This window comes from Chelonoidis abingdonii, chromosome 4, assembly GCF_003597395.2.
Source record: "Chelonoidis abingdonii isolate Lonesome George chromosome 4, CheloAbing_2.0, whole genome shotgun sequence".
Lineage (NCBI taxonomy): Eukaryota > Metazoa > Chordata > Testudines > Testudinidae > Chelonoidis > Chelonoidis abingdonii.
Genome location: NC_133772.1, coordinates 51,999,434 through 52,026,977, shown reverse-complemented (window position 1 = coordinate 52,026,977; position 27,544 = coordinate 51,999,434). Strand labels below are relative to the sequence as shown.

Below are 27,544 nucleotides of genomic sequence, written 5' to 3'. Positions count from 1 at the left end.
TGTCACAATACTTACTAGGGACTGACTATTCCTTTACAGCTTTATCCTGCAAGTGCTGACTGCCTTCTATGAGATGAGAGTTGAGGGCACTTAGAACCTCATATGACCGTCTCTTTGAAGAGAATATTAATCTAAAACAAGCATAAATTCTTATCTTAAGACAAATGTTCTTTTTCAGCAAGTCTACTAACCAGACTAAATCAAAGGCACTTTTTGGTATATAAAAAGTTTAAAGGTTCCTTTTACTATCTCTTTCATATGCAATTACAATGAATCCTCTTTATAGAATGATGTATGATGAATAGCGGTGCACTTACAATACCAGGAATTAAACCTATATTTCTAGTGACTTCTGGCCTGATTTTCTGAAGTTCTGAGCATCCATAAATCCCATGTAAATCATGAGGAGCTGCAGGTGCTCAGCACCTTTAAACAATCAGACTGTAAATGCTTGTCTCTATATTATAACAAACATTTCAAAATTAAAAAAAATGTTTTGTTATGGTGAGTGTTTACATTTTTGGTAGAATGTGTTAGCTAACCTGCCATCATAATCTCTCTTGTAGTGTTTCGGAATTTTTTAAAATTAAAAATGTATACTAAATCTTTAATACACTATGGTAGCTGCTGGTCAAAATTAGTATACCACAGAATAAAATTCATGATAAACTCACTTTGGAACAATTTATACACAGCAGTAAATAAATAATTTGCACTTCAGTCTCATTAAAAAGTAAGACAGTACTTCACTCCACAGTATCATACTATCTAGATATTATAAACTTGTTATCCTTTATTGCATCATAATTTGAAGATAACATTAAGATTAAGTAAAATATGTAAAGAAACAGAATAATTAGATTTACTTCCTTTAATATTGAACAACCAAAGTTTCTCTTTTGTACATAATCCATTTTTAAGATAATATAATTAGCATCTTCCAGCATTAACAGTCTGTATTTACAATGAATGAGCTGGGCAGGGAATCTAAATAAGAAGAATCTTCAAATCTGTATGAAATGCAAATCAAAATGCAAAGATTTACAGTAGGCTCAACTCCAAGATTCTTCTATTTATGGGAGACAATTAAAAATGCTTTACTTTCTTTATTACCTGTAAGAGTTCCTGAAATGATTTGGTATAATGTTTTAAACATTTGAAATCTTCAATAATGCCTTCATTATTCTGCACATTATATTAAAAAATCATTCCAATATTTCTACATCAGCTTTTGTTTTTTTGTAGACTGGTTGAAATCTGATGAAAGGATAATGAGGAAATTTACTGTGTAATCCTAATTTCACATTCCTTGATATACAATGCGTTGAGAAGATTGTGCTGGTCTATTCCATGGGTCATATACACAAAAGTTATGCGCGTTTTAAAATGTTCTTCGCTCTTGCATAAAATGTGTACATTGTATGAATGAGCAGGAAAACATCAAAGTTTTTATGGATTGCAGCTGGCATGGACCTTTGTTGACTGAAAATAAAATATAATTTGCTCTATTGTTCTTGTAGCAGTATTAGAAGTTAATCATCAATCCCTGGTGTTTCACCCTGTTGTATTCTGGAGGCTATTCTGATGGCTTCTTCCAAAGACTGCTGCTCTCCAAGCTGAAACAATGGTATGTGAAAAACATAAATTGAGCAAAATCGTTGCATAAGATAGATCACTGTTTTCTTATGAGAGAAAGGGGGAAAAGCAAAAACTACACCAGTCAATCCTCCTTTCTGCAGTAAATGTGATAGCCAGTATTGTCAGATTTTTCTGAATAATATGTACTAGCAGTTATCTAATCAGTTATCAAAATGAAAATACACCTGAGGAATTAAGCTCAGTTTGCCGAATGGCCTTCAGAGTCTTGGTGCACTGCAAACAAATTTCACCATATGCTTTAGAGATAATCTTTCAACTTTGCAGATATTAAAAGAAACTGCTAAGATAAGGTTTTCAGCAAGCAAGGCAGGTGCTAAATAATGGCCTATTAATACTCACAAGCCAAAATGCATAATACTTAGTTTTCTTTAAGTTTTCAGCATATAAACAAGACTTTGAGAAAAATGGCATCTTTTTTTTTTATACAAGTGGCAAAATTCAAGTTGATGACATTGAAAAGTTGGAAAATACTGATGACAGTGCTCAACACTGCAGCAGTTTTAAAAAAGAAGACTCTTGTGGCACCAGCTACAGGACCTTCAGTATCACCATTCCATCAAACTCTGATTTTTTTGTTGTTGGAAATGGTTCTCGAAGTATTCTAAATCAGTGAACTTTACTGAAAAAGTAAAAGTAATCTTGTACTAACCTGCCTATTAGCCATTACCAAGTTGCAGAGAGGGTGAAGACAAAGTAAAGAGTCAAAACAGACTACATGACAGATGACTAGATCTCGGAGGATAGTTTCCTAGTCCAAGTAAATGTGGTTTTTATCATAACCAGATGGGAATTCTAGACATACTGCAGTCAATGAGAGCTTTGCCGTTGACTCCAACAGGACCAGGATTTCACCCCAGGCATGTATCATTCTACTGCCCTCATTAATATTTAGAAATCAATGGAACACATTTATTAGTATAGGGGGATGGTGGAGGAATTGTTCTTAAGTGGTAACTACAGAATTTTCTCTCTTTGGTATTTTGATATATATTTGAAACTTTTATTAATATAGATTTTCCTCTGCATCTAAAGACTATCAGAAATTATGTAGTACTGATAAAGGCTATGAAATTAGTGAAAGTAAGACGTTCAGAAAGAACATGATACAAAAGAAGAAATAAATGGATTTGCCTATAAAAAGGCTAGTAAATAAATACTATTAGAAGCCTGCAAATCTGACACTTTTGCCTCACAATGTGATACATTTTCTTTTTCTCTGTCAGCACATGGTCAGTTTGTTACCTGGTGTGAGCTGAAAAATGAACACACTCCTGAATCCGAACTAACTTTTGAATATTGCAGATTCAGAATATTTATTCCATCCAGTAAACATTGGCACTGAGAGTGATTTTCACTGTATCCCAAATACTGGCAGTTTGGAATATCTGATAGGCTATGTTGCTAAGAGACACTGGCAGACTGCTTATGCACTTTAATGTTCTTGATAAGCAGTTAAGGAAATCAGTAAGCCTGGGCATTGTTTCAAGTTTCTGTGTAGAAAGAAGTAATACATTTTCAAGTATGAAAGTGTTCAGTTAATCCTGCTTTCCATATGCCTTGCCAGTTCTAGAAATAAGAAAATTAACAAAATTTAGAAGATCATAGTATTATTATTCTCCATTAAATATTTAAGAGTAATTTTTCAAAACTAATTTACAGTATATGAGACATATTTTATGGGGATACATCTTCAGCCTAGTATGTGGGAATTTAAACATACAAATCCTATTTTATATTCCTTTTTTGCGGGGTTATTACACCTTGAATTTAAACTAGTTCGGTCTAACTAGTATTACTGGAAATGTCAGTCTCATGTTAATTAAACAGGCTTTCCTAGACTGATTTGCCAGTGTACTTCAATTCTGACCCAGAGTGATAACTTCTGTGAGTGAAAGGACCATTTGTTTTCCTTGCCCATTCAATCAGCGGATGCTCTGCTGATGGTGCCAAGATGGGCTAATTACACTATTACTTTTTGTTATTTGTATAACTAATTTCAGAGGGACCACTGAAATGCCCTCACACAGAACCCAATTTTGGCAAAATTAGAACCAATGTCTTAGAACTGAAAGGCTCTGTAATTCATTACCATTCAAACTGTGTTCCTTTCCTCATAAACCAAAGTGACAATGACATCCTCTCATACTCAGACCTCCAACGGAAATAACCTGTAATAAGAGCTCTAAGATGTATGCATCCGAGAACACAGAATATAGTTCTCATGGGTGTGTCACCTTCTGAGTTTGGAAGCTTTTAATCTCTCTCTGTTAGCTTTATCAAATATGTATAGTTTTGAATAGTCAAAACACTTATGAAGAGTTACCGATTGTGACCCAAGGAGCCTCTTAAATACTCAGATTGGCAGAGGGCACACCAGACCATAGCTCTTATCAGGCCTGACACACTCATTGCCCCCAACTCACTGTTACCATAACTTGTATCTAAAAGTTACCATGTAAGATGATGTCATATGTAAACTGGTCACATGCTGGTCCTCAATATTATTGTGTGATGTACATACTGGCAGTGTATAAAGAATTATAGATGTGTGCAAGAAATTTGTTCCTAAAATGTGTTTGGTAGGTAGGTAGTGCCTGAGCCCAGACCATCTTAGACAAAGGAATGTTGTTTCACCCAGCTTGACAATGTCTCCAATGTAAATTAACCAAGGTGAGATCAAAGACAATGAAAACGGCATTTATGTGTAAGGTAAACGACGTCATCAGGTGAGCAACTGGCAGAAGATGACCACTTAACAATCACGACAGGGGATTGTGGCTGCACCACCAGGATGCCTTCCTGTCTCTTGAAACAAGGTCAATGAACTTTGGGAAGATGTAAGAAGAAGCAAAAAGCCATTTTGTGATCCATCATAGGACGGAGACAAAGGGCCAGAGCTCTTGTAATCTGGGAAAGTTGGATCCTTCAACCAAGGGGGATGAAGTTTCTGGGAACTGACTCTAGATGAGGAACCTGCTTAAACAGAGATTAAGAAGTTTTAGTCACTACAAAGCGTGTTTTGTTTTGTTTTACTTGTAACCATCTCTGTGCCTTCTATTCTTACTTACTATCACTTAAATATCTGTTTTTTGTTAATAAACTTGTTCTTGTTTACTATGAAACCATCTCAGTGCTGTCTATTAAACTGAAGGGTAAAATCCTCAGCCAAACTACCAGACTGGTGTGTGTGTTCAGTCTCTTTGGAGGCAATGACCATAATAACTTCTGTGAGGGACCAGTGAAGCTCTGGACACTACAAGGAGGATGGTTTTGGAGAGACTCAGGACTGAAAAGGCTGTTGGAGTAACCAGGCTGGTGGAAGCCAGGGTGAGGCCATTGTGCTGTGAGCAGGCTGCTGACGTCAGGGCTCTGAGCCAAAGCTGAGCAGCACAGAAGCAGCCAGTGTTCAAGGCAGGCGGTGACACAACCCATTACTGGTCTGGGTGATCCCCCAAAGCATCCCACTGATACACTCAGGTAAATATAACAAAATATATTCTGCACAAGCAACATGAAACTGACAATGAAAATGGCATTTACATGTAAGGTAAACGAAGTCATCCGGTGAGCAACTGGTGGAAGATGACCACTTAACAATCAAGACAAGCTTATTCAGTATTTCCTTTCCATTCATTACTAATTATAAAATATTTTTTTACCAATATTAATTTTAATCTAGAGATTTCCAGATATTTTCTTTTCCTTTTACCTCATCTATTTGTGATACCTATTGCTGAAATAACAAACACCCTTATTTCCTTGTGACTCTGCTGCTACCCAAACTATACTTGTTGTTACATGGATAAAACAGAAGATGCGATTTCTGGGGATGTCAATCCTGCACAAATCTAGATACCAATTTCAATTAGCGGTGTCACTATTGGTATTTCAAGCCATAAATAACATCGAATCAGTCTGCCAGGGGAATCATTTCAATCCCTTTATCTAGTCCTGGCAATGTAAATTAAGGAGTTTGGAATTTCTGACCATCCCAAAATATAATCTTGAAGGATGGATGACAGGGCTTCTCACTGAAGGCCTGTGGCTCTGGAATATTCTTTCCATCAATATACATGAAAATGTATAAATATGGCACTTTTCCAGGTATGGCTCAATATGCCTCAGTATTTTTAATTAATTTTACAATTTGATGGGTGCTACTTTTATGACTGAAAGAAGGAAATAAGGATGTTTTGTTATTACTGCATCCATGCTAGTATTTATTTATTTATTTATTTATTTAAGTATTGGGCCAGACTGCCCTTTATTTGGGGGGAGGGTGGGAGGGAAGGGGAAGAGAAGTTTGTTAGTTATTTCATTAGGTGCCCAGAGACCATTGGACACAGGGCACACACTAAATAAAAATGAGCATCTTACCTGCACTGCAATTTGCGTTCCATTGGATGTAGCCAACAATGTAACAGGCCTGGTTTCTGTAGTCACTAAGTGATGCCCATGTTGCTGATGTCCCATTTCTGATGAGGCACTATGGAATGCTAAGTCTTGAGCCACTATAGCAACCTTTAAGGCAAAAGAAAACATCAAAACTAGCTGAAATTTAAAATCTGTTTCAATAATCTCAGTTGAATGTTAACTTCAGGGCCTACCTATTTACTGTTGTGACTTGATTCAACAAAGCAATCTAAGAGACAGACAAATATGATCAACCTTTTTTATAAACCAACACCATCATCATCATGTTCATGCTCTTCTTCAATCTTATCTGTCGTGACCTCTGAAAAAATGAATATCCGCAAGGAGCAAAACTCAGAATTAAGGGAGATGCTATGCTAGTCATCAGATGTTACCTCTTTCAGTCCTGAGAAATAGAAGACTGAATTCATATTTAAATTTAAATCTCTCCTTTGGCAGCCTAATAAGGTACCACAGAAAAGCTCAAATGCTTTTATATTTTCAAAATTTAAAGAGAAAAGACGGCATTATTTGCACATAGATTTAGTATATTTCCTTAATTTGTGATTATTAGATCCATAACTCTATAATAATTACTAAATATTCTCATTTGCAAGAACACCTTTAAAACATGTAATAGGGGATTGTTTTACAATATTTGAATAGATTCTGAAAAACAGGAATTAGGGAATTTCATAACTAAATTTCTATACATCTTTCTGAAACAAAAATCTAATGTTCTGCAGATTAAAGGCAAAAAAGTGCAGCAAAATGTGCCAAAAAACAAGTATTTTTTACTCTGCTTAAGGAAATGTTGTCCCTTAATGGGATTTGCAGGAGACTAAGAGCCAGGACTAGTTCTGGATTCTATTCCTAGCTTTGTCATGGGTTTGCAGTATGACTTGAGCATGTCACAACCTTTCTGTGCCTTATCTTACTCATCTGTAAATTGGTTCTCTCATCACTATTCACAGGTTGTTTTGAGGTTCAACTAATGAATGTATATAAAACTCTGAGATCCTTCCATGTAAGGCAGTGTAGAACCACGCATTACCATGTTATTATGAGAGGAATGATATAGTCATGTATGGAAAGCTTTGGTCAATCAGATATGTTTGTGTGACGCAGATAATATTTCAAGTGTCTTTATGAATATATTTAAAAATATCTTAGGAAAAAAGACACAGGTATGCAGAAAAACATTTTACCTGCTGTCCTTCAGTGCCCTCTGCAGTTACCATTGCAACAGAATGTGTTCCTGCAGAAGAAATGACTGCATCATGGGCAGGGACTGTGATGGTGGTACCATCTTGTGTTACCATAGTGATAGTATTTCCAATGGCCTGCATGTCAGCCTGAGATATGTTGACCTGAAACACAATGTAAATTTTTTAATTAAAACAAGTTTATTTTAATTGCTGATTGAGTCTTAAATGAGTTTTAACTTTGGGTCATATGGCAATGTGTTTTCAGACTACAATCCAAGATTTGTAAATGTTTCCAAATAGGAGTTTAAATAAAACACAAACTTAAAATGTAATAGTGTTTATAAAATACACTTCTGCCATTTGGTAGCACAATTTCTTTGTTAATGAACAACAAGCCAGAACTATCCTTGAGAAGGCAGTCGATTCTCAGTAGCATTGAAGAATTTACTTTATCCAGCCATCACATTTAAGTTAAACTGGCTATAGACTCTAAAAGCCATCACCACTCTTCCTGCTGTGCTTGTTCCTGCATTTCCTCCAAACCACTTTACTTCCCCAAGCCTTCTTGGACAAAAAGTGTCATCATCCCAGCTCTTTTACCAGTTGGAATCTGTTATTCCACAATCTTTCAGATGTCTCCTAATTCATAATGCATGTTTACAGAAATAAAACTAAACTGCAATGGATAGGTAACAGCAGCATGTATCCTCTTTCAGTCAGAGAACTACTTAGTAGTTCTGTTTTAATTAGATCACATCCAAATTAACCTCAGACATTATAGACCATTCATGGAAGTGTCTTGCATAAGTGTTGGAGATGTGAACTCAACATAATACCATTTTACATTTGTTTTGTCTTAACAGAAGCGTCAAACACACCTGTATTTTCATTTGGCTTAGAAGATGCTGGTAAAACATCATTGTAATTTTTCGTAAGAATTCAAAGACGTAAGTATTTATTTTACATTTTCAGTCTCACATGCATTACCAAATAGAAAAGAAATCCAAAAACGAGAGTCAAGTTGAGGTGTAAGAACAAGTGCAAAGAATTTCTGTGTTAAGGCTGCCACACTCCTTCACCTTTGAGCATAAAAAATACGCTACAGTAATGGTCTAAAACACTACAACAGTGTTACTGTAGTTTTACAGCAGAACTGTATATTTCATCTTTGATTCAGATTTGGGAGGGATTTTTCAGATCTAAATACATATATCAACTGCTTGCCTTGCTGAAATATAAAAAGCAAGGATTTTCCCAGATATGTCTTGTTGGTGTTGCAGGAGCCAAACAAGAAATAAAACAGATGAACCTCTTATGGCAACATCCTATCTCAACTAAATTCCTTATTTACCACTTAAATGAAAACAAACTTTCTGTAGAGATCTTTGTGCTGAGATAGTGGTAGTGTCAGTGCACTTCTTAGTCCTCTCTTGGCAGTGACTGAAGCCTGTCCTAGTTAGTAGTGATGGGAACTGTCCAGCAGCACTAGAGCTGGCAAGCCCCTGCATTCAGAAAGTCAGGAGTCTGGACAAGAGTAAAGTCTGGACCTGTGAGATCATAACAGCTTATTAAGGAATTTAAAGACACCTCAGAAACCAGGCCCTATGCAAAGAAGTTCTTACTATGGGGTGTGGCAGTGAGTGTCAGCAAAATAAGCCTGCAAAGCTTCTAAGGCCTTCCAACCCTGAGAGAGGGAACTGATCAAACAAATAGTAATAAGCCACCAGGACCAGATGGCATTAACCCAAGAGTTCTGAAAGAACTCAAATATCAAATTGCAGAACCGCTAACTGTGGTATGTAATCTCTCTCTCAAATCAGCCTCTGTATCAGATGACTGGAGAGTAGCTAACATAACATTTATTTTTAAGAAAGGCTCCAGAGGCGATCCTGGCAATTACAAGCCAGTGAGCATAACTTCACTACCAAGCAAATTGGTTCAAACTATAGTAAAGAACAGAATTATCAGACATACAGATAAACACAACATGTTGGGGAAGAGTCAATACAGCTTTTGTAAAGGGAAACTGTGCCTCACAAATCTATTAGAATTGTTTGAGGGAGTCAACAAGCATGTGGATAAGAGTAATCTAGTCAATATAGTATACTTGGACTTTCAGAAAGCCTTTGATAAGGTCTCTCCCCAAAGGCTCTTAAATAAAGGAAGCAGTCATGGTATAAGAGGGAAGATCCCCAGTAACTGGTTAAAAGACAAAAAACAAAGGGAGAGAAAGAGGTAAATGGTGGGATCTCCAAAGATCTGTACAGGGACCTGAGCTGTTCAACAGATTCATAAATGATCTGGAAAAAGGGATGAACAGTGAGGTGGCAAAATTTCCAGATGATACAAAGTTACTTAAGGTAGTTAAGTCCAAAGCTGACTGAGAAGTATCGCAAAGGGATCTCAATAAACAGGGTGACTGGGCAACAAAATGGAAGATGAAACAGAATGTTGGTAAATGCAAAGTACTACAGACTAGAAAACGTAATCCCAACTATATATACAAAATGAGGGTTCTAAATTAGCTGTTACAACGCAAGAAAGAGATCATAGGGTCACTGTGGATAGTCCTCCGAAGACATCTGCTCAACATGCAGTGGCAGTCAAAAAAACGAACAGCTCTGGTCACCCCATCTCAAAAAAGATATATTAGAATTGGAAAAGGAACAACAAAAATGATTGGGGTATGGAACAACTTCCATATGAGGAGAGATAAAAAAGACTGGGACTATTCATTTTAGGAAAAGAGATGACTAAGAGTGGATAGATAGAGGTCTATAAAATCTTAGATGGTATGGAGAAAGTGAATAGGGAAATGATTTTTTTATCCCTTCACATAACACAGAAACTAGCAGTCACCTGGTGCAAATAATAGACAGCAGGTTTAAAACAGATGTAAGGAAGCACTTCTTCACACAATGCACATTCAACCTGTGGAATTTGTTGCTATGAGATGTTGTGAAGGCCAAAAAGGCTTTGTATTCATACTCTGCTCAGAACAAACAAACAAGGCTTAACCTGTGTATTCCAGAGGAAGTCCATTCTTAAACTTATTTTTATTCTGACCCAGCTGTGAAACCTGGCCCTAATACATACAAACATCCATTATTCAGGAATTTTAACTCTAATGTAATTAGGCATAATGAAATATCTGAAGACAAACAACAGCTTTAATTCTGACAATCTTCTTGTTAGCAAATTCTTTACCATGGTAAATACTTACATGCTGGGTCCCATCCTGGGAAATTAATGCAACTTGTTGACCGAGCCCTGACTGAGTAACTGTAGCAACTTGTGCGGAAACAACATCCTCCCCATCTACACCTGTCACATAGGTTATCTGGGAGCCTTTTAGAACATCTTCACCTTGACCTATTTCATAAAAGGAAGGCAGGAGGATATGTTACATACTGCAAATACTAATAGTAATAAGAGTAAAGCTAAAAAGAAAAAAGCAACTTTCGGGATAAAAATTTTTAAATTCTGGATTGTAAAGAGGAGAGGGGAAGAGAGAGAGAGAGAGAAAGAAAGAGAGAAGGAAATGGAAACTGCTATTGAAATCAAATATAAATGCTCCAAGTGACTGTTTTACTAGGTGTGGGGCATACTTTTTAAATGGAGAATAATGCATATAAATCCTGTGCATTGAAAAGAAAATAGACATTTTGGTATTTAAGGCATATTTACTTAGTTTATAAGCAAAGATAATATTAAAAAGGGTGGCAAACAATACTGCGATTCATTTAGTTAAACATTAACCTTTACATACTAAGGTTTGATGTACACACAATCGGCAGCTCATTAAAAGAATTATTCATTAACGAACACACTGAACCACAGAGGAGTAGAGTGGTATCATTGTGTGAGGACTGATATAACAGTATATTATCTTAATAAATGTTTAACCTTGGCAAACAGAAACCTTCCATTCTAATCTTTCCTTTGTAAGTAGCAATCAGAATGCGGCAATTTACTTAAGAAGGGTTTCACTGCAGTATCCAATATTCAGATGGTAAAACTGCTTTTCCAGTCAGGATAGATCACTTATTTACATCTACCCTATATCCAACCCCAACCCCAGCTAAAATAAGAATGTAAAAAATTGTTTGTATTCTTGCAATAAGAAAATGCATTTTCTCATACTCCAATCAGTCTGACTTTTTACTCTGACTGGATTTAGTCTCTGAAGTACCATAAAGACCGTTTTCTACATAGTGCTCCTGCATACAGAAAAACTGCTTGCCAACAGTAAATGCACATCTTGTATGGGCTGTGTTGGGGGCAGATCCATAGAGCATAGCACTGTGGGCATTCTCAACAGCCCCACTACCCATAGGGCAGCCCAGAAAGGTTGTTGTAACTTTAGGGCTGCCCACTTTGGTCTCAGGAGTAGCTCAAAATCAGGAGGGTGCAAAGATAGTGTGAAGCCACTTTTTTCCCTCCCTTCTCCAGGGTTGCACCTTTAAGATCAGAGCATAGACTCTCACACATGGTGTTTTATATACTTAGAAGAATCTTTTAGGATGTAATATAAACATTTTGTCCATTTTCAGGCCTGCTTCAAAATGATATTCATAGACGGGTGTGATCAAGTGGTTAGAGCACAGGAAGGCTGTTTCTCTGTTTTATTCACAGCTGTGCCACTGACTTGTTTTATGACCAAGTAAATTACTTTCGGTACCTGAATGCTCAACTATAAGATGGATGTAGTAATATCTACCTACTGTGCCTCACACGGTATTTTGATGTTTACTTAGTGTTTGTAAAGCACTTTAGTACTCTCAGATAAAAGGTGCTAGTTAGTGCAAAGTATTACTGAAGAAAATATCACACCTGTCTTTTAATTCTCCCGGCTCTGTGGAATACTGATAGTCATAGGTATGTGCTGGATGCAATCTTATTTGCTACTGTGGGAGGAAGATCAGAGACTGGGAACACCAAACACAAACCTGGAGGCGGCTCAAAGAAAGCTTCCTGCTCTTCTTCAATTGGCTCTGTGTCGTTGTGCGCTGTCCGCTTGTGCATAGCAAGTGTGGAAATCTGCTTGTATGTTTTCCCACAGTGATTGCAGTTGTATGGTTTGGAATGAGTATGTACAACATGGTGTTTGTATAAACTGGAATATTCTGTGAAACGTTTGTCACAGCCAGGAACTGTGCAGACATAGGGCTTCTCGCCTACAGGGAAAGACAAAAGGGATGAAGGAAATTATAACCAGCATATTCAGGAAAACCCGGACAATAAATATCCTGCCACTTACACAGCCATTTAATGACACAGTTTTACTACCACCCAGGTCAGTCATGCATTCTCCAGCTACCTTTCCTAACACAGCAATGGCCACAATGCAATGCGTGGCTGTCCTCTTTAATACTGATGTGCTGCCACAATAGGCTGGCCCTACCATGCTGTCTGAAGAGGCCACTCAGATCAAGAAGGACCATGCATGCTGGCTCCTAATTTTTATGTGCCAGATATTCATACTAAAGATATGGGTAGCTGCAATCTGCTCTGCTATCTGAAAATAACACATGGGCTCCCCAAGCTCCTGGCAAGATGCCAATATAGCCCTCAGTTTGGCACAGTACTCACAATTCTGCCCTAACTCTTTACATTAGCTGCCCCTCTGACTTCATAGGAAGTTCTGCACTTATCCTCCCTCAAAGATGAAATGTGTTATTTGGTCGGGTAAGTTAGAGTCCCAAACCTCAGTCTCTTTAGCTCTACAGGAATTTTATGGGATTTATATATATATAAAAATGATTAAGGCTAAATAGAAATGACATTCTTCACTTAAAATCAATATAACACAAACTCAAACCCAAAAACCAATTCAAGAGGTATATAAAATCTTCAACTCCAGAAGATTTATTCATCTCTACTAACAATGAAAACCAGGAGGATACAAAAAATGATGGCTACAGAGCTGTAGGACTCTGTACATGGATGCAGTGTTACTTCTGCTGATTCATCCTAGCAGCTAGACCAGGTGGATCCTGCTAGGTCCAGAAGAGGAGGTTACTCACCCGCACAGTAACTGACGTTCTTCGAGATGAGTGCTCCACTCTAGGTGTTGGTGCACCCCTGTGCCCGGAGATTTTTACAGCAGTACTCGCATGGGCTGCACATGCGCGGTTCCTACCTTATGAGCCGCCTGTCTCTCAATAGCGTGTGTGGCCTGGGCTCCTTAGTTCCTTCTCTACAACTGAGACCGCTCCAAACTCCAAAGTAGAGGGGAGGAGGGTAGCTAGTGGAGCATCCAGGGACACCCATCTTGAACAACATCAGTTACTGCACAGGTGAGTAACCTCCTCTTCTTCAAGAGATGTCCCTGTGGGTGCTCCACTCCAGGTGACTGAAAAGCAGTATCTCTTAAGGAGGAAGGGACTTTGGATCTGGTAAGAAAGCTGTAGACAGCACAGCTCGGCCTATTCGAATGTCGATCAGGGGACCCTGAGTAAGAGCATAATGTTAAGCAAAAGTATGCTCTGAAGCCCAGGTGGCCGCTTTGCAAATATCTGTGAGGGGACTGTTGCGTAAGAATGACACAAACATTGACACAGATCTGGTGGAGTGTGCTCTAACAGAAGACAGAGGATTATCTTCTTTAGTTGGTACCACAGGTGGATGCAGTCTGCTATCTAATTGGATACTCCCTGGGTAGAGATGGATTTGCCTCTGGATCGTTCTGCGATTGAAATGAAAAGTTTAGGGGAAGCCCTAAAGGGCTTAGTCCTATCGAAATAAAAGGACAATGCTCTGCGTATGTTGAGTGTATGCACTGCTGATTCAAGTGTTTGTATGCGGTTTAGGAAAGAAGGTTGGTAAAGTGATAGATTCTTTGAGGTGGAAGGAGGAATGCACCTTCGTGAGAAATTTAGGATGTGTTCAGAACGTTACTTTGTCCTTAAAAAATATAGCGTACGGTGGTTCAGCCATAAGCGCTTGAAGTTCTCCCATACATCTGGCAGATGTAATGGCAACTAAAAATGCAGTTTTCATGGACAGATGTAGGAGGGAGCATGTTGCAAGTGGCTCAAATGGATGGTGCATCACAGATGTGAGGACCAAGTGCAAGTCCCAAGTTGAGTGGGTGGTCTAATGTCCAGGTATAGTGTATGGAGGCCCCTGAGAAACTGTGTTGTGATAGGGTGGGCAAAGTGAGTAGCGTCTCCGGTCTTATAGTGAACCGCCATAATTGACGCTAGATGTCCCTTTCTGGAGCTAAAGGAGAGCCCAGATAGCCTAGCATTAGTGAAAGAGGGGTGGAAGCAGGAGCGGTTTGCTTGGCGGAGCACCAGTGAGTGAACCTATTCCATTTATGTAGATAGCAGAACAAAATCCACATGTACCAGCTATGTAATAGTACTCTTTGTACCTGTTCAGAGCAGCCTAGTTCCTCATTAGAGAGCCATTGAGGAGCTATGCTTTGAGGTACAGCATTGTTACACTGGGGTGGTATAATTGACCCCTGCATTGTGATAATAAGTTCGGAAGGGGGGGAGGAAGTGGAATCAGCAGGCAAACCGACCTCCTCAATAAAAATAGGTACCATGCCTGTCTGTGCCACATAGGGGCTATTAGTATGACCCTGGCCCTCTCCGCTCACATTTTTTGCAATACCCTGCGAAGAACTGGTAGCAGGGGTAACGTGTATAGGAAACTGTCGCTCCATTTGATGATGAATGCGTCTCCCACTGAGTGCTTTCCTAGGCCTGGTCTGGAACAGAATTCCGGGCATTTCTTGTTGGTCATGGTTGCAAAAAGATCCAGTCGCGGGTAGCCCCATATTTTGAATATGTTGTATCATTTATCTCCCATTCGTGATCTTCTGGAAAAGATCTGTTGAGCTCGTCCACAGTGGTATTTAGTGAACCAGGTACGTAGGGGTACGTAGGGAGGCTGAGATTTGGATACCATGTCAGTGTCATAGCTTCCTACTCAGATTTGAACCTTAGCGTTCATAAACTGAAGATTAGAAGGACTGGAAATAGATCCTCTCATAGCTGAGAGAGCACAGAACAGACAAAGACCCAAGACCAAGAAACCCCCACAAATTCCCTCCCTTAAGCTTTGAAAAATCCGGTTTCCTGATTGGTTCTCTTGTCAGGTGTTTGGTTCCCTTTGTTAACCCTTTACAGGTAAAAAAAATTAACCCTTAGCTATCTGTTTATGACAGTCAGAGGCACCAATTTCAAAGTTTCATAGCCTCCATGGAGAGCGAGTGGGATCGAACTCCCCCTTGTCTGTTTATATAAAACATGCAGGCAATGCTGTCGATCATGAGTCTGATATGTTGATTCTGGATGTATGGGAGAAATTGGAGGCAGGTGCTGTGGACCACTTGGAACTCTAAAAGATTAATGTGTAGTGAGGCTTCTATAGGGGACCAGAGTCCATGTGGTGTGCCATGTGTGCTCCCCAGCCCGTGAGGGAAGCATCCATGGTAATTATAATGGAGGGGAACTCCTGCACGAATGGGACTCTGAAGCAGAGGTTGTGTAGACAAGTCCACCATGTGAGTGAGTCCTTGACTTTGGTAGGTATGGACAGAAGTATGTTTAGGCCATGCACATTTGGTCTGTAGACAGTGGTCATCCAATTCTGCAGGCATCACATGTAGTGGGATGCATTCTTGACCACAAAAGTGCAACAGGTCACATGGCCAAGAAGTTGCTGACAGTCCTGGACAATTACCTGCAGACTGTTTTGTAACTTGGCAACAAGATTTTTTGTGGTAGTGAATCTGTCGGATGGGAGATATGCAAGTCCGGTTATGGAATCAAGGCAAGTGCCTATGAACTCTAGTCGTTGAGAGGGAGTTAATGTAGATTTGTTTTTGTTTATTTGTAGGCCAAGACCCTGGAAGCAGTCGATAGTCATCTGCATGACTTGGATGGCCTCAAGAGTCTGCGCCTTGAGCAGGCAATTGTCCAGGTAAGAAAAAATTAGAACTCCTTTTTTCCATAGGTGTGTTGTTGCCACTGTGAGAATCTTGGGAAAAAGACGTGGGATACTGTTGAGAGTCCAAAGGGCAGAACATAGTTATTTGACCCCATGACAAATCTGAGAAAACGCCTGTGGGCAGGGTGTATATAGTTACATGAAAATAAGCCTCCCCCAGGTCAAGGGCTGAAAACCAATCTCCCTGCTCCAGTGCTGGAATTATGGTTGTGAGGGTAACCATTCTGAATTTTTTCTTTTTGACAAACTTGTTGAGTTGCTTGAGGTTGAGAATGGGTCGCCATCCCCCACTTTCTTTTCTGTCAAAAAGTAATGGGAATAAAAATCCTTTCCCCTGTACTAATTGGGCACCGTCTCCACTGCTCCATTTGAAGATGATCTTGGACCACGTGAGAGGGGTCCCTGAAGAGGGACAGGGTAGACGATGGGTGGGGGGTATGGACAGGAAGGGGATGGAATAGCCCAGTTGGATGACCTCTAGGGCCCATCTATCTGTAGTGATGGCTCACCAGTTGTGGTGGAATGGGAGCAAATGGTGACCAAAGGGTTGGATGAGAAGTATAAGTGCTGGAGTGGGTGGGAGGTCTCCTATACCCTCGATCAAGACTTCAAAACTGCTTATTAGGGGAGTGAGTTGGGATGGTGCCTATGTTATGAGCCATCATCGTTGATGTCTGAGTCTCTAGCAGTGTTCCTTCTGGTGATCATATGGCCTCAGCTGTTGTTGTGTGCAGGCCAGGTATTGTGGGCATTGGGTAAGGCTGACACCTGTATTATCTTCTTCTAGTTGCCAGTGTATGGGTGCCTAGGGATCTGAGCGCTGCTCTGGAATCCTTCACGGTGTGCAGTACCTCATTGTTTTTCGCTGCAAATAACTTCTCTCGATCAAAGGGGAGATTCTCCACGGTGTTTTGTATCTTGCGTGGGAAAGAAGAAAAGGTAAACCATCAAGCCCAACACATCGCTATGGCTGTTGCGGTGGATCTGGCAGCTGTGTCTGCAGCATTGACGGCAGCCTGCAATGCCGCACAGGAAATAATCTGTCCTTCAGAGACTACTGTTTGAATTGTTGTCTCTTGTCCTCTGGGATTTCATTAATAAAATCCATGAGTTTCCCATAATTTCTGTAATCATATTTGGCCAGTAGGGTCGCATAGTTTGCTACTCTAAATTGTAGCGAGTATGATGCATAAACTTTGCGGCCAAGCAGGTCCATTCTTTTGCTGTCCTTGTCAGACGGAGTGGACAGGAAATGCTGCTGTTTGTTCAACTGGTTGGCTGTTTCTACCACCAGTGAATTTGGTGCTGAGTGCGTGAAAAGGAATTCTGAGTCCCTGGAGGTAGGGGGTATGGTGGCTGGGGTTTGCCACATATTCTTGACAGGGTCCATAATGGCTCCATTAATGGGTAGGGCAATCTTAGAGGAGGTTGATCAGCTCATGCCGAGCCTCCGACACCTCCTCTAGAATGATCTTGAGTTCATTAGCCACTCTTTTGAAGAGGTTCTGAAAATGAATAAAATCATCTGCTGTTGTTGGGGCGGGGTGGGGGGGGAGGACAGACATAAAAACCTTGTCCAGTGAGGTGGATGAATTAGTATTATTTGGAGAGGATTCAGGTACCTCCTCATCTGCATGCACCATTGCCAATTGCTCCTGTCCATCCGTCACAGAAGTGTGCACAGATACAGGAGGAGATCTAGTGTCGCCTTTGCGTGGGCTGGGCTGACTACTATGCTGCCTGCTGTAGGACCTTCATGGGTTCCAGTAATGCCGTTGTCTGGGGAAGGGCATGGATGGCCCCATCCACAGGTGTCCATACCAGGGTGATAAGTCCCTGGAATATGAGGACCTCGATCTCCTTAGTCCCATGCTAGCAGGAGTGTGAAGGGGAGAGGAATGATGTGATGAAAAAACTCCCTCCACTTCATCATCTTTATCACTAGAAAAGTGAGAGGGAACAGGGGACAGCTATCGGTGCTGTGCCGACTGTTCCAATGAGAGATTGGTACCAAGTAGTGGGGAATCTGGAGTTGGTGAAATTAGCAAATGCTGTAATCAATAAATTGTGGTGCAGAGATAGAAGGAGCTGGAATATATTGCGCTGGATGCTCTGGCGGTGCCACAGGGTCGGCCAGTGCTGATTGGTGCCATGCCATATGGGGAGTAATAGGTGGTTGAAGTGTTGGTGCTGGGACAGCAACCGTACTTAAGAGTAGCATGAGCAGGCTCAGCAGAGTTGGCACTGAGTCCTCTGTGGCGCTGTGTGGTACCATGTTAGAAGAAGCAGGCAACTTTAAGCTCATAGCCTCAGCATCGGAGTGGTGCATACCGGCAGCAGCCGGGGTACGGACGGTGCTGGAGGTCCCCAGAGCATTATATGTGCTGAGCCGTGGAGCAGTCAGCACTGACGAGACAGACCTGGTCAGAGACTGTTTGGATGCCCGCTGGTCTCTGTGAGGTGATGAAGCTGGCTGTTTTTTTGCTGTTTTCTTCTCCTAAGTGGACTTAGGAGGGCTTTATCTCGAGTAGGACTCCTGATCTGGGTCAGAGGCAGGTCTGAGGGACTTCATTAGAATTAACTTGAGCCTCAAGGCTCTATCTTTTCGTGCCCTAGTCTTCAGTTTACTTAAGTGGACACATTTTGGGGGGGATGTGGGTCTCCCTTAAACAGAGAACACATTGAGAATGGCCATCAGAGATAGAGATGGCCTCTCTGCACGTAGTGCATCTCTTAAAACATGGTGAGCCAGGTATAGTATAAACCAGGGGTGGACAAACTTTTTGAGCCGAGGGCCACATCTGGGTAGGGAAATTGTATGCAGGGCCAGAACAGGGTGTTGGGATGCGGGAGGGAGTGCGGTGTGCAGGAAGGGGCTCAGGACAAGGGATTGGGGCAGAGGAGGGGTGTGGGGTGTATGAAGGGGCTCAGAGAAGGGGGTTGGGGTGCAGGAGGGGTGTGGAGTGCAGGAGGACGCCCAGGACAGGGGGTTGGGGTGCAGCAAAGAGCTCAGGGCAGGGGGTTGGGGTGCAGAAGGCGTGCGAGGTGCAGGCAGGGGGCTTAGGGCAGGGAGTTGAGGGGCGCGGTGCAGGAGGGGTTCTGGCTCCAGCCCAGTGCCACTTACCTAAAGCGGTGGCAGTGGCACGCACCAGGGTCAGGGCAGGCTCCCTCCATGCCTGCCCTGTCCCCAGCCCCGCACTGCTCCAGGAAGCGTGCAGCCCCTGGGGAAGAGGGGGGGAGAGGGCTCCACGTATGCTGCCCTTGCCGCACCTCCAGAAACCTCCCCCAAAGCTCCCATTGGCCTCTGTTCACCGTTCCCGGCCAATGGGAGCTGCACGGGGCAGTCCCTGGAGGCAAAAGGGACCCATGGAGCCCTTTGTCCCCCCACCCGGAGGCTGCAGGGAAGTGGTGCCAGCCGCTTCTTAGAGCTGCGCGGGGCCCAAGGCGCCACAGGGAGCAATCCCGCGGGTCGGATCCAAAGCCCTGAGGGGCCAGATCCAGCCCGCAGGTCGTAGTTTGCCAACCCTGGTATAAACTATCTAACTACCTGACAGCAAAAACTGGGAAGGAATTATTTTTGGGGGGGGGGAGATGAAGGGAGAAACGAAACTTGTCTGACTGAAAAAAACTAGGTACACTGCATAAACAACTAACTATCTTAAGTGAAAAATAATTGAGTGAGACTGCTGAACTCCATCTCAGGCCGCAGATGGTAGAGAAGGAACTGAGGAGCTCAGGCCGCGTGCACACTATTGAGGCACAGTTGGTGCGTGAGGCAAGCACGTCACGTGCAAGTACTGCTGTAAAGACCTCTGAGTGAAGGCGCAGGGGTGCACAAACACCTGGAGTGGAGCACCCCCAGAGACATCTCTCAAAGAGCAGCAGATGTTGATTCTTTCCACAAGGGAGGGGGGAATAAGGGCAGGGAGAGAGTGGTCCAAGAGAGAAAAACTCCAGGAACAGCCAACAACAGGCTGAGGTTTGTGCTTTACATTACTTAACAATAAAGACGAACCTCAGGGACTAAGGGTTTGAGCCAAAGTCCTTTGGAAGCCCTAGCTGGGATGATTTAGTTGGGGATTGGTCCTGCTTTGAGCAGGGGGTTGGACTAGATGACCTCCTGAGGTCCCTTCCAACCTTGATATTCTAGGATTCTATGGAAATCAATGGAAATCTTTGGATTAGGCCCTAGGTACAACTGTGTTAAGAGCAGGATGAGAAAAATCACACCTCCACTTAAGCAGAAGTCTGGTCATTTGGTGTTGTCTTCGGGGGCAAACCAGTCAATCACAGGGGGTCCCCATTGATGGAATAATGGCTCCATGATAGACCCTACAGTGACCATTTGTGGCTGGTCAAAGGGGAGAAAAGGGTTAAATAAAATAACAAAAACCATGACACATCACTATAAGAAACTTTCTATCCCAGTTCTGATGTGCAGCAATAATCGGTCCACCAAGGAGAAAATCACAGCAGCTATAAAGCAAATTGCTCTTCAAACAAAATGTCACTCACATACCTGTATGTATTCTCACATGGTTCTTGTAATTGGTTGCACTGGCAAATGCTCTCCCACATCCTGGTTCTGTACAGTAATAGGGTCTCTCACCAGTATGTGTCCTGATGTGAACTTTTCTAATATTGGATGTTGTGAATGACCTTCCACAGCCTTCAAAGGGACATTTGAATGGTCTTTCACCTGGAACAAATATAGAAATGTATATAGGTAAAGTAATAAACCACTACAAAAATAAGTAACTGGATTTAGATTAAATTTAGGATTCTAAAGTGCCCGATTAATGATTTCTCATGTATTTCTTATAGGTCATATTTTAGCCCAGTCTTACTGTGAAAGAAAACCTCACATAGAAAACATTTCAAGACAGATCATCTGGTGCAAGGAAAGAATGATTACTTCCCCTCCAGTAACTGTGGTTTTCCAAGATACTATAATCAGTGTGGATCCCACTGTTGGTTTCACATGTGCCTTATGCAGGCAGAGCTGGAATTTCTTTGAACAACAGTGTCCTTCAGGACAATGCATATACCTGTGCCGCCTCATGTTCCCATACAAGGGCATAAAGGGCAGGAGAGCCATCAGCCTCTAAGAGTTCCCTCACAATTCAAAGCCCATGTTTCAAAGACTGGCTGGTGGGCCCCGGTAACCCTGTTTAGGCCATGGCAGCATAACAAGTAGAGTTTGTTCACCAGGTGCTGGCTAGTCCAGCGCCCTTCCTTATGAATCAGTGCTGGTGCAGGCCTGAAGGGAAAGCTGACAGACCTTTCCATGGTGTTGACCAGTGACCTCCCTGGAGAAGATTTTCTGCTTGAAGATAGGGAGAACGTTTGCTCTGCCGATGGTGAGGAATAGATTTCCTCCGGGATGCTGCTGAAATATGTGGTGCTCTCAGTTCCAGAGTCTGTACCAGCACTAGCAGCTGCTTTGGCACCAATGACTGTTCTAGTTCTCCCCAGGCTTATTCTGTGTTTGACATCAACACCAAAGGGCGCACCACTGGAGCCAAGATCAGTGCTGACAAAGTCTTTTGCACTTTAGGATACTCCTTCTCTCTAGCCCTTGAAACTGAGCAGGGCCTGGTGGATTTCCCTCCAAAGGATTTGCAACGTCTGTCCTTACATTCAAGCTCTACCTGGAGCTGTCCCTTTTGGTATTCCATTCAGAGTGGTCCCTTTTGGTGTCAGACATTGACAATGGAGGTGTTATTGCCCAATTCAATGCAAGGGATGTTAGGATCAGCTTTAGTGCTAGTGCCTGGCCCATTCTCGGCTCCATTTTCTCTGCATTGGTATTCAGTGTAGCTTGTCTAGTAGACAGGGTGCTGGATAAACAATGGCTTGTCCATTAGCAGGATACCTTGGAGCTTATCTCCTCAAGGTTCAAGGAGACCTTCATGGATCACTCCAGAAGTTTCAGCCTCACATCCTGTGACTTATGCATCCCAGCAGAGAATGATAGGCCCACTGAGCATCTGTCATTATGTGTGACTCTCCTAGACAGATGAGGCACTTCCTTTTAAGGAAATTAGTCAATTGTAGGATGGACACGGCTTAAAGCCTGCAATTTTTGAGACTGCCATGTTAAGAAGTATTGTACAGGGAGTGCTTGGGAGGTGAGGGAGGAATTTAGCTGTTAAGTCAAGATAGGCCTAAATTATCAATGCAGTTGAAAAATCAAAGTAATCAGAAGACTTCTGAAAATATTAGATATTATATTTAGAGAATCTTCAAGAAGGTTTAGCCAAAGCTAAAATTAGCAGGTCAGACACTGCCAGGTTCTATCTTTTTGCTATGGGTGGTAAAAAGGAACTGAGGGAGGATTGCAGCCACACTGCCCTTTATGCCCTCATATGGTGGCATGAGGAAGCACAGAGGGCACGAGTGACCCCCGACAGACACTATTATTCAAAGAAATTCTGGTTTCTAACACACCTGGTACATGAATATGTACAGTGGGATTCACACTGATACATACTTGAAGAATATAATTTTTCTACTATTAAGGATTGTATAAATGCATGACGACACAAAGACAAAGAGAAGATCAGCATTTTATAGAAATAAAGTGAGCACTGTTGATTAATTTATTTCACAACATTAATTTAAACTTCTAATATGTGAACTTTTACATGCAGCGTAAGTTGATTCTGAAGAGTTGTAGCACAAAGCAATTCATTCCCTTAGTCAATCATAATTAAAGCATTTAAAAATTGTGTTCTTTTCTATAATGATTTGCTATTTAAGAACCAAAACTGTGTCCTAAATACTACAGGAAGGAAAGAAATAAATTTATACTGAAATATGTAAGAGGCTGGCAGTCTTTGCCTGAAACACTCCACTCTGTCAGCAGGTGTTGGTCCTGCTGGGAAAATAGTTAAGCTGGTTCTGCTGAATTACTGAGGGAGGTGATTTGTAACCTCACCGATGTTAAAAAAAAAAAAAAAAAAAAAAAAAAAAGAGAGAGATGATTTAGAATGTGGGCTGACCCCTAGAAGATGCCATGTCTGGGAGAAGGTTTGAATAGAGTTTTATTTTGATTTTTACCATCTTTGGTCCTGATCTTGTAATCACATCTGCCTGGGTGGATCCAAATTACCACTAGGAGTCACATGGGCCCAGGGGTTTTACCCACGTGGATGAAAATTGCAGGATTAGGGCCTTTGCTAATAAAGTAAACATCATGCGAAGGGGTTAGGGTTTGGTTGTACACATTTTTCAAAACATTCTTTTGATAAACAGTATATTTACAACACAATATCCTGCTGTATGAAGAATTTGCAGAGAACTGCAGCTATGTCCTCAACAGTTAAATATTGATATGTTTTGTGTCCATTTTACAAGATTTATTTGTTATTATGGAGCTCAACTAAGTGTGCCCAATTGAACCACATAAATCCCTAAGAAAATGTTTTAACATTTTAGGGCTTGATCCTACTATCTAAGTATTGTGGGTGTTCCAAGAAAATGATCCTACATTTTTATGGAAATCTTCATCTTGAAACAACCAAAAATGCTTTATAAATTTAGCACCAAATCCTGACAACCACTGGGACTACTTGTGTAAAAAGGGACTTCTCGGATAAGGATTGCAGACCTGGGTCCTTAAAATAAGTATACAAACTATAAGCATGGATAGTCCATCACTAATGTGTAGCCACCTCTATGGGTAAATATGGTAGCTATATAACAGCACATAGCACTACTATACTTCAGTTTAAAACAGGAAGTCAGTAATATTCTACTGAACAACAGGGGCAGTTTAGATATGCAGAATTCAATTACTCTAGCATGTACCTGCACAACAGAGAATGGGGTTCAGTCTTTCATTTGGAATATATATATTTTTATTAGACACATACTGCCAACTGCTTATTGGTATTTTAAAAAAAATGTTAGTATTTTCTTAAAATTGCTTTGCCTATAATCCTTCTCCATTTTGCGACTAGCATCAAAGTGATAGATTTAGAATACAAAAATATTTAGAATCTTTGGCCCTTACAACACAAGGAGTCTCTTCCACAGCTTATGATCATACTGGGAAAAAGTATTTTATGCAAATACATTCTGTGGCTTGAACACAAATATCAGGAACATATTGAATTAGCAAATCTTCTGCTGAGACTAGCTGAATCATTGTTACTAAATACTTAGGTGAAACTGGGGAAATCATAGAGCCTTTCAGCAAAATTCTCAAACTGTGTAAATATTTATAAGGTGTTACAAATGTGTATCATTTATTCAATAGCTTTTAAGGACTCCTACCCATTCAATGCTCTTTAATATGTAAATATCCATTTAGACTATTAAAAAAATTATCAAATGTAAGCATATTATACAATTTGTACATTTATAAGCCGAAATTGATAAAGTGTCAAAAATGTTTCAGTGATTTAGCATATAATTGCATTTTTTTTAATTTAAAGCTTTTTCATAGTCAAAACTCTTTAATAAAAATGATTACTCTGCATGGGCAGAAACAACTTTCTAAAGATAAATACCTCTGACATTTTAGTTTATTTCTTCAAAATACCAAAGCAAATTCACTACAGATATGGCTGCCTTTATTTTTTAAAAAAAAACGAATCTATTTTGTGTAATAGAACTTTAAACATCGCACCTTAGAATAGGTTTCAGAGGGGTAGCTGTGTTAGTCTGTATCAACAAAAAGAACGAGGAGTCCCTGGGGCACCTTAGAGACTAACAAATATATTTGGGCATAAGCTTTCATGGGCTAAAACCCACTTCATCAGAGGCATGGAGTGAAAAATACAGTAGGCAGTATATATATTACAGCACATGAAAAGATGGGAGTTGCCTGACCAAGTGGGGAGGTCAGTGCTAATTCACCCCTTCTTGTCAACTGTTCAGAATAGGCCACTTCCACCTTGACTGAATTGGCCACATTGACTTTTTTTTTTAAAATCATGTAATAAATTATTTATATTGGTAGCCTCCCCACATGCTGAGGAAGGGTGGGATGGGGGAGGGAGGGGAAGGGATCATTACTGTAAGACAGAAATAAAAAAAGAGCCCTGACACAGATGTTAACCCCCAGGAACCTTCAGAGCAGTTAGTTCTTTGGCAGAGGAAACTGTAAGTAACTCTTTAAAGCAGCAGTTCTAGAAAAGTTTGTCAGTTTCCTGCCAAAAGGATATATGTGTGTGTTTTAAATGTGCATTTCGCAATGTAGTGTTGCTATGGTTTCTACAATTCTTCCTTGAACACTGCACATCACATTACAGGTAGAAAAGAGCGGAGTTGGAGCCAGCCCAGCCTAGCAACAGTGTTTTCTTAAAGTCAGTTTTTTCAGTGTAAATGTAAAGAATGCCTACAGGAATGTCAGGCAACCTGTTTGTGAACCCAGCCCTTTGTGTTTCTAATTTAACTGTTAGAAAACAGACCCGTTTCCAGGTGGCTGGAAATGGCTACTTCAAAGGCAGAGCACGGGTCTGCTGGGTTAGCTAGTCTATGTTAATCTAGTTTAACGAGGGCTACAGTAACAGAAACATAAAGCAGGTCAGAACTGTTTTCTAGAGTAAGACTTGCTCTCCTCCCCACTATCAGAAACTATTATTAATTCCTGGAGATATGCCCTTCCAGCTGACCATCTCACAACTACTAGTTTTCAACCAGACCAGGGAGGTCAGGGAAGACCCCTGTGTAAGTGGAGAAACCAGTCTGGCAGCAATCAGTGGGCCTAGGGGAGAACTGGCAATGAGGAAGAGGGAGAATCAGGTTGAGGTAGTTTGGGGAGTGAGTTGCAGTAAGACTTCAGTAACTCAGACAGAGATTATGGGTATATTACAGCAGTTGGTGGGGTAAGGTTCTGTGGTCTGTGATGTGCAGAGGTCAGAATAGATTATCATAATGGTCCCTCTTGACTGTAAAGTCTATGAGTCTCATCAGGGAGAAGGAAAAGAAAAGGTTAAATATTTATAGGGAGGGTTCCTTTCTATATAGGTTTTTATACAGCGCTCATCACCATAGTATCAGAACACCCTTCAGTAGTGCATTAAGCCACATGGGTACAAATCTGTCACATGTTGTTTGTTCTCTCCTCCTCCCCCTAGAGGGAGAAGCACCTGCAGTGAAGTGCCCTGTTTAGATAATATGTGTCTTTATTTATTTTTAATAAAAATATACCTGGTGCTATCTGTTTATATTAGAGAAGGCAAAGTCAAAAAAATGTGCCTTGGACTTGGAGTGGATTGGTGAGATTTGTGATCGTCCTTAGTTTCTGGGGAAATTCATTCCACAGTCCTGGATCACCCCGGGAGAAAATTCTGTCTCACACACAGACGAGCTTTACTCTTACTGTTGAGAGTTCCACTGGGCCAAAGGAGCAGAGTTGCCCATTACGGTCTTCATCTCAGAGCTTTAGGAGATCTTTTGGGTGACCTGGACCCAAGCCATGGAATGCTTTGAAGACCTTGAACTTGATTCAAGATTCTATGTGAAGCCAATATAGAGAGTCAAGGACAGGTCTGAGATGTTACAGGTAGCCTGTGATTTTGAGGAGATGCGCTATAGCATTCGGTACTAACTGGAGTTTTCTAAGTGCTGAAGGGTTCCTGCCTAGATATATTGAATTGCTGTACTCCAGACGAGAGAGGAAAGCACGAACAACTGAGGCTAGGTCTTAGTCGGCCAGGATGGGATGAAGTTTCCTAGCCAGACGGAGTTGGTAGAAAGCATTACTCTTCGATGCTGCTATGTCAGAATTCAGCATCAGTGAGAGATCAAAGAGTACTCCTACACTACAGACTAAACTGACCAATTGTGGATGTGCATCTTCAACCCATGGAGACTATACCATGGTTATTAACTCTTCAAAATACTCCCCTCTGCCCGCTGGCATCACCTCTGTCTTCATAGGTTCAGCTTCAGCCAACTGTTCTTCATCCAAGAACTGATCTCATCCAACCATTGGGCCATCTTGGTAGAAGTAGTGTGATTGTATGTGGTAAAGGATAGGTAGAAATGTCTATCATCTGCATATTGTTGGCACTTGAGTCTATGTCATCTAACCAGATCACCTATTAGTTACATGTAGATGTTGAAAAGTACCAGAGAGTAAATTGATCCTTGTGGAAGGAACTCCACAAGTGAGAGTCTAGTGACAGAGCTGCGGTTTCCCATCACTTCTCACTGGGAACATCCTTCCAGGGAGGACTCAAGCCATTTCAGTGCCTTATCCTGGACCCATGTCACCCCTCTCAGGCAAGACAGCAGAATCTCACGGTCAACAGCATCAAATACTGCAGAGAGGTCCAGCAGGATGA

General features: G+C 41.1%; 1 protein-coding gene across 3 annotated transcripts in view; it reads right to left on the bottom strand.

Moving 5' to 3' along the window:
* Positions 1–773: 773 nt before the first annotated feature.
* Positions 774–27,544, bottom strand: part of ZNF143 (zinc finger protein 143) — an 84,258-nt gene continuing 57,487 nt past the window's right edge. For all 3 annotated transcript variants that reach the window (XM_032788121.2, XM_032788124.2, XM_075065172.1), the window contains 6 exons: positions 20,764–20,943; positions 12,230–12,457; positions 10,504–10,652; positions 7,281–7,442; positions 6,037–6,180; positions 774–1,616 (listed from right to left, as the gene is read on the bottom strand). In XM_032788121.2, coding sequence (XP_032644012.1) covers positions 1,533–1,616; positions 6,037–6,180; positions 7,281–7,442; positions 10,504–10,652; positions 12,230–12,457; positions 20,764–20,943 — 947 coding nt within the window. In that variant the 3' untranslated portion in view covers positions 774–1,532. The remainder of the gene's footprint in view (positions 1,617–6,036; positions 6,181–7,280; positions 7,443–10,503; positions 10,653–12,229; positions 12,458–20,763; positions 20,944–27,544) is intronic.